Source organism: Pinus tabuliformis, chromosome 3_1, assembly GCF_031772625.1.
Source record: "Pinus tabuliformis cultivar Carrire ecotype Pingquan chromosome 3_1, CPIR1, whole genome shotgun sequence".
Lineage (NCBI taxonomy): Eukaryota > Viridiplantae > Streptophyta > Pinopsida > Pinales > Pinaceae > Pinus > Pinus tabuliformis.
In genome coordinates this window covers 352,011,174-352,030,138 of record NC_142301.1, presented here as the reverse complement: position 1 = coordinate 352,030,138, position 18,965 = coordinate 352,011,174, and the positions used below count along the sequence as shown (strand labels likewise).

At 35.8% G+C, this 18,965-nt stretch overlaps 1 protein-coding gene across 1 annotated transcript; it reads right to left on the bottom strand.

Moving 5' to 3' along the window:
* Nucleotides 1-604: 604 nt before the first annotated feature.
* Nucleotides 605-4,747, bottom strand: LOC149187169 (uncharacterized). The gene is made up of 2 exons (XM_089409580.1): nt 3,499-4,747; nt 605-3,012 (listed from the first exon to the last, which is right to left on the bottom strand). The coding sequence occupies exons 1-2, from the start codon at nt 4,745-4,747 to the stop codon at nt 605-607; spliced, it is 3,657 nt and encodes a 1,218-aa protein (XP_089265706.1).
* Between the last annotated feature and the right edge of the window lie 14,218 nt (nt 4,748-18,965).

Genomic DNA, 18,965 nt, shown 5'->3' with positions numbered 1-18,965 from the left:
GAGGAGGATGCTGAAAGCGGCGGGCAGAGGCGATGAGAGGAGAGCGAAGAGTGAGAGGATGGAGGAGCAGCTAAACGAGCCGCCCTGCAGAGACGGACTTGAGCTTTCCAGAGAACCCTGCAGAGACTAGCTTGGGCCTTCCTGAAAAGCACCGCAACAGAAGTTAAAATGAATTTAAACAAAACAGAATGAAACAATACCAGAGTATGGTTTCTCCTGAGATTCTGAATAAGAGCGCTTGCTTCAAGCCGATGTAGCTGCTCTGTCGCATGACCTTGATTGACAAATCTTGGCTTGCTACTGCCCATATTTATAGGTTGGATCCAACAATAGATAAAGTGCCTAGCTGGATCCGGACTCTCAGAACTGGTGAGATATTTTACAAAATATTTTATGCAATCTCCATTTGCTGTATTTTCGATCTTCAGGCTGGCACTATATTGATTTGTTTTCCTTTGATGGCAGGTAATTCTCTCGATCGAAGCTCGGATTTGACTGCTTATGCGTATTATGCTCTCTGCAATTTGTCCTGCTGCTGTAGAGACCATGCCCTTCGCACACTTGATGAACCTGCGAATCTGGGCGGTGTCAGGATTTTCCTGAGTCATGGCAGGATTTGGAAAGTGTCTCTATTGTTGTGCCTTAGCGCACCTTCCTGCTTTCCCACTGCGTTATTCGCATGCTTATCAGCTTCCATGTTTAGCGTGCGAAGAATGTGATAGAGTTTGATGTTTTCAAAATGTTTAAGGAGGAGTTTAATTCGCTCAATGTGTTGCTGGAGGTTGCTGTTAGGAGATCGCTGATTGTAATTCATGAGGCGAATAATAATTGAAGAGTCTCCAAAAACTAGTGCCTTTCTGATACCCATATTTTTTAATTGCAACAGACCTTGATAAAGGGCTAAAGCCTCTGCATTATTGTTTGTTTTTTTTCCCAAGCTCCATTCATAACTGCAGATTTCATCCCCTGACTCATTTAATATTACTCCTCCCGCTCCTGCTGGTCCTGGGTTGGACTTTGATGCACCATCGAAGTATAGAGTTGGACAATTATTGCTCTGAATCCACATCTTATAATCCTGGATTGGGAGTCTAATTTCCCACTCCCTAATTTGTTCATGCTGCTGTCTGTCAGTTCTCTGAGTATCCTGCTGATGGCCTGGTCGGCCTAGAATGTGCCTGATAACTGATCTCTCTTCCACTGAGTAATCTGCTGCTTTGATTTTTCCTGTATATTTTGCTGCAATTGTCTCTTGCGCCAAGATGTGAGCTTTGTTGCATGTCATTCGGACATTACTCTCTTTGTTTTGGAAGATCTTTTTATTTCTTGTGAGCCAAATTTTCCATAGAAGGTTATGAGGTATGATAGCCCAAATTCTTTTGACAATCTTGCTCCTCTTGTCTTTCCATGGGCAGTTCCTTCTCCATTCATGAATTGCCTCTGAAATGCTCTGTTGGGATTGCCATTTTATATTGCCCAAGTTGGACAAGTTGATCCAGCATCTCTTCGCGAAGGGACAGTCAAGGAACAAATGATGGATGGTTTCCTCTGCTGAGCAGCAGTTGGGGCATATTGAAGGACCATTGATCCCTCTCTTTCTTAAGTTTTCAGATGTGAGGACTTTGCCTTTTAACAGCAGCCATGTGAAAAACTTAACTTTGGGAATGGCCTCGGATTTCCAGATTGTTCTCCATTGATTCCAAATGGGAATCTGATAGCTGCTATTACAGATATATTGATAGCCAGACTTGATGGTGTAGCTTGAACCCGTGGGATCCCATCGAAATCCATCTGCTGCTCCTTTTTTAATGGGTTCTCTATTCTGAAGGTTTTTTTGGAGGATTTTGAAGTTTGGTTCTAAATTTGAGGGGATGACTGGAAATTCCCAACTAATCCAGGCTCCTGTATCTGCATCCCAATTTGATATTTGATCAAGCCTCTGAATGCCTTTACTATTGAGATGGAGAATGGAAGGGATAGCTTCTTCTATTGTATTTAGAGGTTGCAGACCCATTATCTTGTCTGTAGCATAGTTGATATTGTCCCCTCCCCCAGGGATCTTTGAGGTGTTTTGATTGAGGATGGGAATTGCTTTCTTGCAGAGATGCCAAATTTTGGTGGAATCTCTGTTGGGAATGTCTATTTCAAGAAGTCTTTGCCTTTTGCCGGTGAGGTATTTGCTTTCTATGACCTGTTTCCACCATGCTTTTGGCTCATTAATTAACCTCCAAGCCATTTTGATCCCAAATGCCAAATTTAGGATTTTAGGTGCTCTAATTCCCAGACCACCTCTGTCCTGTGATTGAATTACACTTTTCCAACTGACCAAATTGAATCTATTTTTTTCTTTTTTCCCTCCTTGCCATAAGAAATTTCGGAGGGCGGTTTCCAGCTTATGATGAAATGTGGCAGGAGCTTGGTAAAGAGTAAATCGATATAGAGGTAAGGAGGATATACCTGATTTGAGCAGAATTATTCTGCCTGCTGGATTAAGCCATTGAGTTCCCCATTGTTGGATCTTCCTTTTGACTTTGTCTATTATTTCATTCCAGGTAGCGGCTTTTAAAGGTCCCAGGGTGACCGGCATCCCAAGGTAGGTGAAGTGATCCCAGTTTGCTTTGTAGGCAACTCCAAAGATGTTAGCTATGCTGTGAGCAGTTTGATTGGAGATATTCCATCCATAGATGAAACTTTTTTGAAAGTTGATCTCTCCCCCTGAGTACTCCATAAATTGATCGAGAAGAATCTTGAAGCGCCTTGCAATAGTAGTGGAAGCTCCTCCAATGAGTAGAGTGTCATCAGCAAATTGGGAGTGGTTGATGTTCTTGACTCCGTTCCCGAATTTGATGCCAGAGATGAGGCCAACTCTTTTGTTATGATCTAGAGTACTGCTGAATGATTCAGCCATAAGTATAAAGAGATAAGGGGAAAGAGGGCAGCCTTGCCTTAACCCTCTTGAGGATTGAAAGGCATCGCAAGGGTGCCCATTTATGAGAGGCGAAATCCAGGGACCTGAGATACAAGCGGCAATGGTGCTAATGAAGGCAGAATTGAATCCCATTTTCCTCAAGACAGCAAACAAGAAGGAGTGTCTTACTCGGTCAAAGGCATTGGCTAAATCGAGCTTGAGAACAAAACCTTTCTCTTGCCTTGAAGTGCTGGAATGAATGGCTTCTTGGACCAAGGTGATGGTGTCATGAATTTGCCTATTTGACATGAAGCCCCCTTGATTTTCAGATATAAGGGAAGGAAGAAGGGGTTGGAGTCTAGAAGCTATAATTTTTGTGAAAATCTTATAAGAGGAGTTACACAATGAAATTGGTCGAAACCTGGAGAAGGAAGTGGGACGATTTTCCTTGGGAATGAGGGCGAGGAATGTTGAATTTGTGAAGCCCCCCATTTTCCCTTTTCTTTGAATTCCCCTCAACATCTTTGCAAGGTCTTTTTTAATCAAATGCCAATGATCCCTGTAAAAATTGATTGGGAACCCATCTGGACCTGGAGACTTGTCCGGTTGCAGGGTCCAGATAGCTTTTCTGATTTCCTCCTCTGTTATTTCTCGATTTAGGCTGTCATTCGCCTCTGAAGAGATGCTTTCCGGTAGATGCTGTAAAAGCGCAGAATAGTCAGCTTCTTCTTGATTTTCCGTGAGGAGGCTTTTGTAGTGAAGGGAGGCAGCTATTTTGATGGATTCTTGGTCGTTATGTTGGCTGCCTTGACTGTCCATTATAGTATTTACATTGTTTCTTATTTTTCTGACAGTGGCTTGCTTGTGGAAGTAAGCCGTGTTTTTGTCACCTTCTTTCAGCCATAGCTGTCTTGATTTAATTCTCCACTTGATTTCTTCCGCTCTCTTGATGTGCATTAGCTGCCCTTGAGCTTCCCATTCTTTGCTTTTCAGCTGGTGGGTGAATCCTTGATCTTCTATTTGTTTTTGGATTTCCTCCAAGTCCTGCTGTATTTTTTTCCTAATTTTTTCTGGCTCTTGATAGCTGACTTTTGCCCAGTCCTTGAGAGCTTTTCTTGTATTTCTGATTTTTGTTTCCCATATATGGCTTGGAGAGCCTTCTACATGATGCTTCCAGGTTGCTTCTATGATAGCTTCAGCCTCAGCGTTGTCTCTCCACAAAGGATTATACCTGAACGGAATTGGTCCCAATTGAGAATGGGAGTCCAACGTTAAGAGGATGGGAAAGTGGTCTGAAGCTGTGGCACTGAGAATTTTTGTGTGACCAGCAGCAAAGGAGGAAAGGAGAGAGACATTAACCAGAATTCTGTCCAATCGTTCCATGATATTGCCTGGCCCCAACCTTCTGTTATTCCAGGTGTATTTTCTATTTTTTGGGATAATATCCATCAGTTCATGTTCGGACATTATCACTTCCATCTGACTTCTGAAGGGGTCGGAGGTGAAATTGCCCCCTCTTTTCTCATTCGCATGAAGGACTAAGTTGAAGTCTCCAGCTAGTATGACATTTGTGTTCTGCTCGTTATCTATATCTTCTTTCAGATCCTTCCAGCACTGTTCCTTTTCTCGATAGTGATTGGGGATATAGACATTGTAAATGATGAGGTCACGGCTCTCTTCTTTGTTACTAAGATTAGTCCTTAACCAGTTTTGATTGAGGACGGAAGACTTACAGTCCCAGTGTTGATTATTCCACATGGTTGTGATTCCTCCAGAAGCTCCTCTGGAGTTGCTACTGGCCCCTGAAAAGTTTTTTTGGGCATCTACAATTTTCTGCATTTCGCTTTGACTTTGTTTGGTTTCTTGTATCAGAACAATTTCAGGTCTTTCTATTTGGAGAAGATCTCGTAGGGCAGCTGATTTGGAGGGGTGCCCCATACCCCTACTGTTCCAAGATAAAAGCTTCATCATGAGGCATTCGAGCGAGGAGGTGCTCGCCTCTCATGGTCTTTTCCTGCTGTTTCTTTTTCTTGGGATCCTGTAATGAAGGAGTCCATAGGGGTTTGGATCCCTAGGGCAATATCCTTTTGCGTGCTTTCTTCCCTATGCTGTTTGGCTAACTTTCTTCCTGGTCCCGGCTTCTTGTGAAGGTCACTGGAGGCGCCAATGTCTTTTGAAGAACTTCTGGTAGTTCTGGGAGGGGGAGGGTCAGAGAAAGGCTGAGAGAGGATCGAGGTAATCAAGGGAGGATCGGACAGTTCCAGAGAGGGCTGGTCAGGTTGAGGATCATCAGAGGATAAAATAAGGAAAGGGTTGGAGGATGAGGGGAAAGAGGGTTCTTGGGAAGGTCCTGGAGGATTGAGAGGGGGAGAGGTGGGGCGGAGGGAGGAAGAGCCCGGATGTTCAGAGGATGGTTCTTGTTTAGACAGGGGTGCTGCTTTCTTTTTTTTCACAGTTTCCCATTGTCCTCCTTGGTCTTCAGATTCCAGATTGGTTACTTTAGTGCATCTATTAGCAAAATGACCGTATTCGTGACATACCTTGCATTTAAAGGGTATTTGCTCGTAGTCCAGCTGCTGTATGTAGCTCCAGTCATCCACCTTCAGCTTGATGGCTTCTGGCAGTCCTTTTCCGAGGTCCACTTCTACGCAGATCCTTGCACAGGCTTGCATGTTATCTTTGGGCTCGCTTCTGTCAATGTATTTACCTACTGCATTCCCAATTGCTTTGACCGATTCGTCTCCCCAACAATGCAGTGGCAGATGGGGAAGACGGACCCATACCGGAACCGCATTAGGGATGTCTAGCTCAGGGTCGAAATCAGGGGTCCACTTGTTCAGATATAGCCCTCGAGAGTCCATAAAATAGGGCCCGTTCCTGAATATCAAATCCTTATCTGCCTTGGTTTCAAAATGAAAGGTATAGTAGCCTTTGCCACAGAAGCGAATCGAGATCTTTCCTTGTATTTTATCGGACCAATTCCTTTCCACCCATCGCTGGACTGTCTTTGGTGAAGGCCATAAGCCTGTAAACTGCCCTATGAGCCCTTTTTCTGCTAATGATAGAGCTGCCATTCGAGGAAGAGATGGAGGCAGCTGGACTTCTTGGAGAATATCCAACTTCTTAACAAATTTTGAAGTTGCTGGTTTCGGTCGGGCAGGGGGCAGAGACTTTACCAGGTCAGAAAAAGCTTTCTCCGCATCCCCAAGGGAAGGATCTGGTTGGGCCATGGCTGAAGCCAGGGCCCGGAAGGCAGGCCTCGCGGCCCAGGCCGAGGCGGCGGCGCTGCAGCTGCACGCAGAAGGTCTTCAGTCGACTCCGCTCCCGCGATCTCCAGCTCCGCGATCAAAAAAAAAAGGTAGTGGGCTTGGCCACGGTTCGGTTACCTTTTCGCACGACGAGCACCAACCTTGCTCGGGATCGAACACAAGACCGGTCCGTCATAACGAGGTCGACCTTACCACTACGCCGCCTCCACGACCTTGGAGGAGAATTGATTTTTATAAATGGAAACATAATCATTTTTTATGAGAATGTTAACGTGTGCAAAGGTGAAAAAAAATTAAAAAATTGGTTAGTATGATTGAGTCCTTACATCGATTTAAATGGTTTCCTATAAGCAACTATGGTTTTAAAGTTATTATTGTGGAAAATAAAATAAGTATTATGATATTATTATATATTTTAGAGTTAGGCACAAATTCAACTAAGCATAGTGCCTCTCTTATATCAAGAAGTCAAAGAAGACATTATTATGAAGTTAAATTAGAAGAAAATGGTAAAAACTCTAAAGGGGATGAAATGAAGAATAATAATGTTATTAAAAAAATATTAATGAACATTTAATTGTAATGTTCTAAAATAAAAAGGAATTTCCTGAAGGAGAAGACAATGGAGTCATTATCAATTTAAATTAGAAGGAAATGATTAGGACCATAGTGAGGATGGAATGAATAATATTATTTCGAACCATAACCCATTATTTGATTTTATTTAATATGATTGCATCCTAATAATTGATTTTATAGTTTAAAAAAATGGTATTCATAAACTAATCATTTATTGTAGTCCTTAACTTAACTAAGGGTCTCTACATTGCTCTCTATTTAATTTGGTTTTGTGATTTGCCTCTTCATCTTTTCCTATAATCGATGGTGCGAAACTGGTGGGGAAGATTCCTACGGAATTTTTTTTCTTAATTATACAGAAAATAATAATGTTGTTAGTAGTATTGTAAGTGAATGACACTGAAGCCATTATAAATTTGAATTAGAAGGAAATTATTAGAGCCATAGTGAGGAGCGAATGAAGAATAATAATGTTGGTTCGAACGTTTGTCCTGAGGATGAACCACATTAGTTGGCTCGAAACATAGACCAAATATCCACTATGTGATTAAAACTCAAACTTATCATTAATAATAATGTTGTGGATGAACCAAATTAATGTGGATTTGAAATGTTTGTCCTAAGGATAAACCACATTAGTTGGTTCGAAAAGTAAACCAAATATCCACTATGTGATTAATCGGAAAGACAAACTTATTATTTATAATAATGTTGAGGATGAACCATGTTAGATGGTTCGAAAAGTTGACCAAATGTCCACTATGTGATTAATCTAAAAGACAAACTTATATTAATAATAATATTGTTGAATTGAGGCTTCTGTGATCCATATCAAGTTTACGAGAGATTTTTCGGCTTAAATCACACTGGTTGGTTGGTTCAAAACGCGTCCACAAATGAAATATCATGTGATTTATGCCAAAAAATATCTCGTAAATAATATTGTTGTTAGTACTGTTGTTAGTGAATGATTATTAATGAACACTCAATTATAATATATTAAAATAATAATAGATTTTCCAGAAGGAACTTTTACTTATTCAAAAAAAATTGAAGGACTTTCCTTTGAAAAATATCAAATGATAAAAAATGTGGGTATAATATTGTTGTTAGTAGTATTGTAAGTGAATGATTATTAATGAACACTCAATTATAATATATTAAAATAATAATAGATTTCCCAGAAGGAACTTTTACTTATTCAAAAAAATTGAAGTATAACATCTTGAAATGAAATGAGACTGGTTCTAAATAAAGAAATAGAAAATTAACTACAATATATTAAAATAAAAATAAAAATAATAATGTTGTTAGTGAATGATTATTAATGAACACTTAATTGTGATATATTAAACTAATAATAACGTTTCCTAAAAGAAATTTTCCTTACTCAAAAAAGATGAAAGAACTAGTCTTTGAAATATATATGGGTCCACTTTTTATCTGACAAAAATACTTGAAGTGATGTACTTTTTATTTCACTCTTCGGAAAAGGAAAATTAATATTAAACTAAAAGTAATTGGTCCACTTGATTTTTAAGGAATTTTGACAAAAAAAACCTTGGGTTGAAAAACTTGACAATTTTTTCTACATTTTAGAAAAAGGTAAATAAAAAAACAATTTAAAATAAATGAATAAAAAAATTGTCCACTTTTTGTCATGTCTCCAAACATTCACATGATTATATCAGTAAAACAATAAAATTTTGAATTTCTACATATATAAACTACATTGTATTAATAGTATTATTAATGCATTTAATACATTTAATTTAATGTCCTTTACAACAAAGGAGGTACTTGATATCAAAAGGAATATTCATTTATTGATAGTATGTATTGCCCCGATATACACACGGATTATCTTTATCATAACTACATTGGGAAATAGGTTTAATTCTAATTCGATGTATTTGGCCATCTGAGGCTTGAGTAGAACTCTGGAGTCTCTTTGTTATAACTACATTGTGAACTAGGTTTAATTTTAATTCGATGTATTTGGCTATATGAGACTTTGGAGTCTTTTCCAGCCAAAGCCTCCCCTCGAGCTGTTATTGACATGTAGGATGTTTCTCATAAGACTATCAGTCTTGTATGTCACAACTATCTAGCCTTAACCAAACTTACCTTTTGGAGCTTTTATTTACGTGTGGGATGTTTCCTATAAGACTACCAGTATTGTATATCACAACTATCTGGCCTTAACCAGACTTACCTTTTGGATCCGCCACAGCTAATACAACTATCTATCCTTAACCAGACTTACCTTTTGGAGCTTTTATTTACATGTAGGATGTTTCCTATAAGACTAACAGTCTTGTATGTCACAACTATTTGGCCATAACCAGACTTACCTTTTGGATCCATCTGACATATCAGCACAGAAGCCTCTCCTTTCTTTCTCCTTTCTTCATCTCAGTTACCAATAAAGAAAACCTCTCCTTTCTTTCTCCTCTCTTCATCTCAGGTACCAATACCCTCTTGATCTTCTTCCTTAGAATAAATCTTCAAGGAAGTAGTTAAGGAAACTGTCTATCCTAACTACTTGACATGTGAGAATTATATGTTTGTCATCATCAAGGCATTTTCCTCATGCCAAATTTAATCAAAGTAATAAATTTATAAACTTAAATAGTAATGTTCAATTTGTTTACTATAGTAATTAAATATTTACAATTATTAGGGACATCACACTTTTCAACTAACTTGAAATAATAATAATAAAATTATAACATATTAAGAAAAATCATTATAAATAAAAATAAAATGATACAAAATCATGATTGAAATCATTATAATCATTAAAAAAATTGAATTGTAACATCTTGAAATGAAATGAGACTAGTTCTAAATAAAGAAATTAAAAATTAAGAACAATATATTAAAATAAAAATAAACATAATAATGTTGATGGTGAATGATTATTAATGAACACTTAACTATGATATATTAAAATAATAATAGAGTTTTGAAAATTTATTTATTCAAAAAAGATGAAGAACTAGTCTTTGAAAAATATCAAAATGATAAAAAGTGGGTCCAGTTTTTATGCACAAAAATACTTGAAGTGGTTGACTTTTTAATTCACTCTTTGGGAAAAGAAAATTATTATTAAAATAATAAGATATTGGTCCACTTGATTTTTAAAGAATTTTGAGGACAAAACTTTGGCTTTGAAAATCTTCATCAATGTTTTCTACATTTTAAAAAAATTAAATAAAAACACAACTTAAAATAAGGGAATAAAAAAATTGTCCACTTTTCAATTAACTTGAAATAATAATAACAAAGTTTATAAGATATTAAAAAAATCATTATAAATAAAAATAAAATGATACAAAATCATGATTAAAATCATTATAATCATTAAAAAAAAAAATTGAAGTATAACATCTTGAAATGAAATGAGAGTGGTTCTAAATAAAGAAATAGAAAAACAACTACAATATATTAAAATAAAAAAAAAAAAAAAAAAAAAATAATGATGTTAGTGAATGAATATTAATGAACACATAATTATAATATATTAAAATAATAATAGAGTTTCTGAAAAGAACTTTTACTCATTAAAAAAATATGAAAGAACTACTTTTTCAAAAATATCAAATGATAAAAAATGATTTTATGGCCTCACTTTTTATCCGACAAAAATACTTGAAGTGGGCAAGTTTTGAATTCACTCTTTGGGAAAAGAAAATTAATATTAAAATAAAAAGATATTGGTCCACTTTATTTTTATGGAAATTTGAGGACAAAATCTTGGATCTGAAAATCTCCCACAACTTTTTCTACATTTTAAAAAAGAAATTAAATAAAAACACAATTCAAAATAAATAAATAAGAAAATTGCCCACTTTTCAATTAACTTCCAATAAAATATCATTATAAATAAAAATAAAATGGAGAAAAAAAACCCTATAATATATTGAAAATTTGAAATATAACATCTTGAAATAAAACTGGTTCTAAATAAAAAAAATTAACTCCAATATATCAAAATAAAAATAAAAATAAATTAACTGCAATATATTAAAATAAAAAGAAAAAGAGAGAAGTAGTAAAACATAACAAACACACCTATAGCTATTGCTATCGTTTTCTAGATTGCCTATAAAGATAGGACGTAAGAGGCAACTTCTCATATCACAAAGATAATCTGAAAATTTTCAGTGTGTTGCTTTCTTTGCGTGTGAGAGTCCCAACAGCAACACCCACAGACGTCGATATATAGCATTTTGTGCAACAATGGCGTCTTCTGGCCCATGGCAGCAGCCCACCACACGATCTCCATCTCCAGTTGGCCCATGGCAGCAGCCCACCACACGATCTCCATCTCCAGTAGCCCACCAACACAGGAAGGTGGTGACTGGATCTCCATCTCCCATTGTGGTTCCGCAGCAGAAGAGACGGAGGGGCAGATCTAGGAAGGTGCTGGTTCCCACCACCACATCTCCATCTCCATCTCCATCTCCCTCTCCCTCTCTTGCCGGTTCGCAGCATCATGTGAATGTGATCATTCCTGGCACTGCGAGTGGTAGTGGTGGTTCAGTAGGAAGTGACACAAACAAAGCTGAGGCAGAGATGGGGTTTTCGGAGGAATAGATTGATAAATAAATAAAATATAAATAAACTCGAGGTATGATAAATAAATAAAACTTTTTTTATATTTACTCCATAAACTTTTTATATTTAAATTACCAATGATACCATCTTGCTAATTTTAACACATTAATTTCTGAACATATCACTTAGAACTAACTATGTAACATGCAATTATTGAGAAATGTATAAAGCTTTTGCCCTTTAAAATAATTATTAAAAATAAACTATATTTCAATTCTACAATCAACCATTAATATAAAATTATCCTATGAATTTGAAATATATAAAATGTTATGCAAACATTAATATAATAACTTAGAGTTCCATTTAAATTAATGGACATTATACAAGGAATTTTTGGAAAATTTTAACCAAGAAAAGTATTAGTAATTTTATTTCATACGAGTTAATGGACATCATACAAGGAAATTTTAGAAAATTTTAACAAACAAAAGTATTAGTAATTTTATTTCATATGAGTTAAAGATCTTAGCTTTGAGTAGTTTGGTAAAAAAAATGATTCCCTAACTATTTTTTCAAGCATTTCGAGGTGTTGTAACTGACTCATTTATAGCATTTATGAGATAGTTGTATCTAGTAAAAATGGAAACACACAAACACACACATATGCCCAGAGCATGCTTCAAGTTGAATAATTGAATTCGAAGAAGAGAGTGTGTCTCAGATACGATCACACTTGAATAATTTTGAATTTGAAGAACAAAGAGTGTCTAGATATGATGCCCAATTTCATTTTTAAGTCAACTTTTTGAGTCCAAAACAGGACCCATCATGAAGACAAAATGTTTTAAGTTGTTGATTTCTGTCCAAAACAAGACCCACCATTAAGGCAAAATGTTGGAAGAGGAGGTGGAAACTAGAAGAAACAAGATCTATCACCAAGCAAAAAACCTTTTGAGAGTTCAGAGGAGAAGAAAGAAGCCCCATCATCAAGTCAAAATGTTTGGAGAGGAGGAGGAGAGGAGAAGAGATATAAATATAAAGAAATGGAGGGAATCATCAAGAAAAAAATGTATGTTTGGAAAGAAGAAGGAGAGAAGAAGAAACATGACCCATCATAAAGACAAAATGATTGCAGAGGAATAGAAGAGAATAAATATAAACATAAATAAAGGGAGGAAAGAGAAGAATCAAGTTAAGCAGATGTTTAAAAGCCCTAAAACTAACAAGCTAAAAACTAAAACATATTGATACATAGATATTGCAAAATTAATATAATAATTAATAATAAGTTCTAAATATTATTGAAATTAGTAGAGTAATATGAATTTTCATATGGGTAGTCTCCACTTTAAAATTTGTTTGATATATTGAAATTTTAATTTCTCATTCATCCATTTCATGACAAGAATTGAATTTTCATAGAAATGATGATGCCAGAGTCCTTTCATATTAGAGACACCAATTGTAGCGTACCTCCGGAGCCTACCAGGGAATTTCGGTGCTTGGCCCTATAAATTTAAAGATTTGCCTTAGTTACAGTTTAAGATTTAACCATTATCACAAGTACAGTGAACTAATGCTCTATTGATCAACCTTTAGGCATAACTACAAGTTGGATAAGAGAATGAAGAAGTTGGCATGCAACCCATAAAACTTCTTCCATGTCTTCATGCAGAACATTACATGCAACATTAACAGTACCTTGCATCTAGCATGGTCGTAATTATAGTGTTACAGGCATAGCCCAAAAGTTTTAACTCTCATGACTCTTAAGCATCATGCAAAAATAGCTAGCCTAGCATCATTAAATACCATTCTTATAGCATAGAAATCCCGAATCATTGTTTATACAATTAGTACCACTACTCCTTAACTATTCTGCATGCAACAATGTCCCATGTATAACTATTTTCCAACTTATCACATAATACTCGAGGCACACTATGCTTCTACTGCTAACTTTACACGGGGATACCACAAGAGTCACATGCATAGGAAATTCATCATTCCCATAACCGAGTTAACTGAACATCCATATATCTGAGTTAACAATTTAACAACAATATACTCAAGGATTAACATAAAGCATATACCATGAAAGTGAATCTGGCTAGAATGGAAAATACCACCAGCAGACCTACTCAGGTATAAGTATCCCTTGAAATTCATTCAAACATGCTCATGGCGAGGAAAATTAAACAAATCTTTTCATAGACAAACTGAAAGTATAACTAAGAAGTAAAATAAAACAGCATACAAAACTTCATCGCAATGAATCCAACAGTGAAGAGAGGAAGAACATCACTTGGAGAGTGGAGCACCACCACCCAACGAGGAATCACCTCTTATTCCCTTCGAGCCGAGGTTCTTGCCATGGATCAACTGCCCCGAATTGATCTATGCAATGAGTATTTAGTACCGTCTTTCATGATATAGTTTCCATTAGAGTCCTCCTGCTCTTATGGATTTTTCCATTTGCCTAGGTCTTTTTCGGAAAAGCTTGCCTGTATCTCCCACGAGGCTTTTCTTCATAAAATCTTGCCTTTATCTCCCGTAAAGATTTTATGTGTTTCTTGATGGATATTTATCTTTAATCCATCCGATAGATATTTATCTCCAATCCATCCAATGTCATCTAGAATCACGTCTAGAAGCTTTATCATGAAATATTTATCCTATCCCATTCCTCAATGGGATTTGGCAATAATCTCATCCCTTGATGTCTTGCTTCTCCAATGATTTATTTCTTAATTTATTTAATAACATATTTGTCTTCCATATTACATATCACACTTAGTTTTTCTCATCTTAGGTTACAATAGTTTAAAACACAAGGGAGGGGTGTTACATACTCCCCCCCTTAAATTTTACATCATCCTTAGTGTATTACTGCATCCTCATTCATAGGTAGCTATCTCTGAATCCACAGCTTCTATGGCCTTTCCATCTGATGCAAATCTACCGATATATATATATATATATATATATATATATATATATATATATATATATCTATATATATATATATATATATATATCTATATATATATATATATATATATATATATATATATATATATATATATATATATATATATATATATATATATATATATATATATACATATACATCTATAGTTGCAAGGAGTGCTCCCAGCACATCTCCTTCCATTGCTTCCATCAACATTGGTTTCAAACAAATTTGTAAGAAATTTTAGATGCATGAATGCAACAACATTTTCCACAATTAACATAATAGTTTAATACACAATACTGCTAAAGTAGCTACGACTTATATTTCTCGTCATTTATTTTATTTTAAAGAATGCATGTCTCTCCCCTACATTCTTCCAAGCCTTTGTGTTCTTGTCGAACACTTGCTTCCTGAAGCTTCTCTGCATACAACAAGTCAATTTGCATATTTTCAACATAAATATGCATATAACATCATAACCATATATACTCATCATAATGATATGTATGTCAAACTAAAATTAAACCTTTGTTACTTATCCTTGAACCACTTCTTAGTTTCCTACTTTTGCGCAACGTCCAAGTCGGTTGCCTTTTCAGGCACCCACCCAGTGTCTTCATGCATACCTGCACACAACATGTATTACACACACAGATATACTATGATGTTTTAATCATGCAATACATGTAGTCATACTGGTGCCATATGTATTGCTTGTGCATAGTACAATGTGTACCACTGCACATCATACCATGCCCATAGCATCACTTGCATGACATACACTTTATCCACATGTTTCCAACCATATTAGTATCATGCCAAAAATTCCTTCATCTATTTCTGGTAAGTAGAACAATTGTGCTCAGTTTATAGGGAATTTTCATGAACATGTTTCATTTCTACAACCAATGAAACTTGTTATATCATATTGTTCAGGTGCCATTATTTAGAAATCATTTTCCTATGTCATGTGGTTGTAAGAATATCAACATAATAGTACATAACAGTCATCCTGCCGCTATTACTCAATCATACCCATAAATTTTAGTTTTGATATTAAATTTGTCGTTTTTATTTCATATTGTTCGAGTGCGATTATTTAGCAATCATTTTCCTATGTCATGTGGTTGCAACAATATCAACATAATATTACATAACAATCATCCTGCCGCTATTACTCAATCATACCCATAAATTTTAGTTTTGATATTAAATGTGTCAACTATACCAGGTTCTAACAATAACAAAAAATACTTTTCGCTTAACCATTAAGCAGATTATTTATGATAATATTCAATCTATAATAGATATTTAAAGTCTAATAATCTTCTTAGTTTATCTTTAACCAAGAATATATGCGTTCGGTACCTAACCCATGTACCACATTTTAAACAATCATGTCATATGCTTTCCTTCTTCCAACACCTTTGTTGGTTATGATAAGTTTCATGTAGGTCTAAACAATATGCACTGTCATACATCTCCCAAATAGGAGTTATAAGTGACAACTAGCTATTCACCACTTCACATCCTTAAGAGCAAGAGATTGGTTATCCTCTCTTATATTATTTGTTAATTTAATGCTAACATTAAATTTTTATATCATTATGAGTGGTAATTCTGCAAAATATTTTTGCTTTACCCAATTTCTTCTTACTAATTCAGAGGGATTCCTCGAAGAAACATCAAGACTTGCTTCTACATTTCCATAGGTATATATATAGTAGGTTGTATTTATTCTCACACCCGCCTGACAATTCCATTTCTGATTTAGGTTAAATTAACATGTACTTTATGGAACCCATATCCAAGGCTAATTTTATTATGACTTGCATGTGCACTAATTAATACAGTCACATTAAATTTGAAAGACATTTTTTAAAGTATTTAGTCTTATGCTAAAACAAGCCTTGTCCTTTACATCTCCCATTGCTTCTTAGGATCTTCTTAGCATAACTTCATTTCCTTAAGTTATGTTCTTTCTTAGTCATCACTCAACTCATAATTTGATTTTAGATATGAATAGGATAAGATGATTTATTACTATATTACATTCATGAGTTTGTATTTCATTTAGACTTTTCCCGTATCTACTACGAGGTATATGTCTGCATCCTCATGGAGCTAGTTGTTGATAGAATGGTTCATTTGTTCCAGGTTCGATTTCACTCCATGAAACCTTCAATTTCCATCAATTAAACATGGAAAACTGCATTGAAATACCCTTCCGGGGAAATACAAAAAACATTATTCGAAGCCTGAGAGCTTCTGGACTTTATCTGCCTTCAAAAATGAAAATGTCCAGCCTTAATTCCAATAAGAACAGAATAAGAATAAACAAGTGAGCAGTCTGCAAAAGTAATCTCGAATGAATATCTATTAAATCTTTGAGATGAGCTACATAATATCTCTAAACACTTTATAGCATCGCATAATGCTAAATTGTTTGGTGCGCTATATGTGGCCTCAGTATGAACCAATATTTAAAAATCACAAATCAATTCACAATCAGCCAAGGATTCTAGATACAAGGTGAGGAATAGCCCACGAAAGGAGTTACATGCACTCTACCTTATATGACCTTGGTTTCACACTGACGTTGAGGCTCCAATCAAAAGTGTGAGTCTTCCTCAAGAACCCACTCACACACACACACACACACACACACACACACATATATATATATATATCACCCCTTATTTCATCGGCCGATGTGTATGCAACTATGATCCTTATCCTGCAGAGGCCATATTTGTAATTAATATATATGTATGTATGTATGTATGTATGTATGTCAATCTTATTAAATCATGAGACAAAAAAGAAATACCCCTACACTCTAAACAACAAAACCAAGTTGGCCATTTATTGTTTGATTTATTACCTTGTCGAAAGTCCAAGCAACTATCAATCAGTCCAGCAATTCATGTAGGTCAATCCAATGACAAGACACAACTATTCAAAGGAACTTGGGAGGCAAGGTTATGGAGTGTGAAATGGTGGTGCGTCTACTCCCATGGCATGCATACACCAATGTTGATTCTCCCTCAACACTATTATGTTCATAACCCATGTTGTCAACAGAGCATAACGAGGTCTATCGAGACCGAACGTGCTCACTCATTTATGACTAGCCTTCCGCTTATGGCCTCTTAAACTTCTATAGAAATCAGGCTCGGCACCCACAAGTCAATTCAGTCAGGATCGAGCTGGTATATATATCGATGGATAGCCTTTACACATTAGAGGATAAGGCACACGGTGAAGGTGAGGATAAAATTTATCATTGTTCTATATTTTACCTGATCATGGTGATGTTTATTGCTTTGAATAAGATGGTTATTTTCCTAATCCAACTAGGGTGTGGATAATCATTATCTCAATGCCTTCACTGTAGATAGGTGGAAACAACTAATTTTTTTGTTCCAGCTATTCTTCAATCTTTCCATGGAACTTGTATTGTTGGCTTTTTGTCCAACTCACATACCTCTGATTCTATGGTACTTCAAACATGATCAGAGGAAACCGCAATGCTGCAGCTTTTTCTCCAGCATCAAAAAGGGAAACATGGATCTTGACTTCCTTTCCTCTTCAATTTGGTGTACGCAGTTGCTTTTCCCACAAAAAATGGGTCTAGAAGGGTCTACATTGGCACATGGATGTCGGGATAACCCTTATCCCTATGGATTCTTTTTCGAGAGTGGTTTCGTGAAGCTGAAGGAAACCAATAGTTTGAAATTTTTGCATTGGAATAAGGGAAACAACAGTCCACTGCATTTTTGGTGATGCTTCTAAAAGTTATGATAGGTGAAGGCGAGCTTTGAGGGTGTGAAAATTATAGCAATAGTTTTGTTTTCACAGTAGCCTTTTCTTAATTCATTTTTTGCCATGACTAGAAAGCCGACAGTTTCCCCATACCTTCCTCCACGTCGGCATGGCTTTAAATGCTAATGGTCGTTAGACAATGATTGTAGTTAAATCTTATCTATATCCTTTTACTAGTTACGATTATCCTCATTTACACATGCAGTTCCTTAAAACTTAAAAGTGATTGAACTTACTATTAAACAAGTTTTTAAAGCACTCCTACTCCTCTATATTTATATGGTTTCCAATTCGAGTCTTTGCACAAAAGGAAATGTTCAAAAATGTGCCTTCATTTGCATGATTATATATCGGTGATGGTGAGAATTTTCGGTTTGTCTTCTCAGTGGAAGGGTTAAAACTCTGACATATTCGCGGTAAGATAGGAAGATGTTTATTTTTCTCACCCACACCACTGTAATTACAATATATTTTTCTTTAACGCCGAGAGACATGATTTCAATGATTTATAGGTTAATGGATTCGAGAAGGAATCATTGAGTTCTCCGAAGGTCGGTTAGAAAACGTTGTCGTGCACTTTGTCCACCTAACTTGTATATGAAACCAGTTCTAGTCTTCCATCAGCTTCAAGATATGATTGAAGTCGAGACTCAAAATTGCAAGGTAACTTCAATAATCACTTTGATATTCTTCCGCATTTTATCTTAGACAACCCAGAAGCAAAGGCACCCTCTGGCTATGATCTGAACTTCTTTCCCTATAATGTTGTTTCTCTCAAATTTCACAATTTGAGTTGAATACACAAGTAACACCTTGGAATTTTCTTAATGACTAGCCCCTCAAG

What these genes read in the sequence shown, in the direction of transcription:
- LOC149187169 (XM_089409580.1), bottom strand. Translation starts at nt 4,747, where the DNA reads ATGCAGAAAATTGTAGATGCCCAAAAAAACTTTTCAGGGGCCAGTAGC. An exon ending in GCAACCGGACAAGTCTCCAG is followed by an intron (nt 3,013 to 3,498) that starts GTCCAGATGGGT and finishes CTTGTATCTCAG; the next exon opens with GTCCCTGGATTTCGCCTCTC.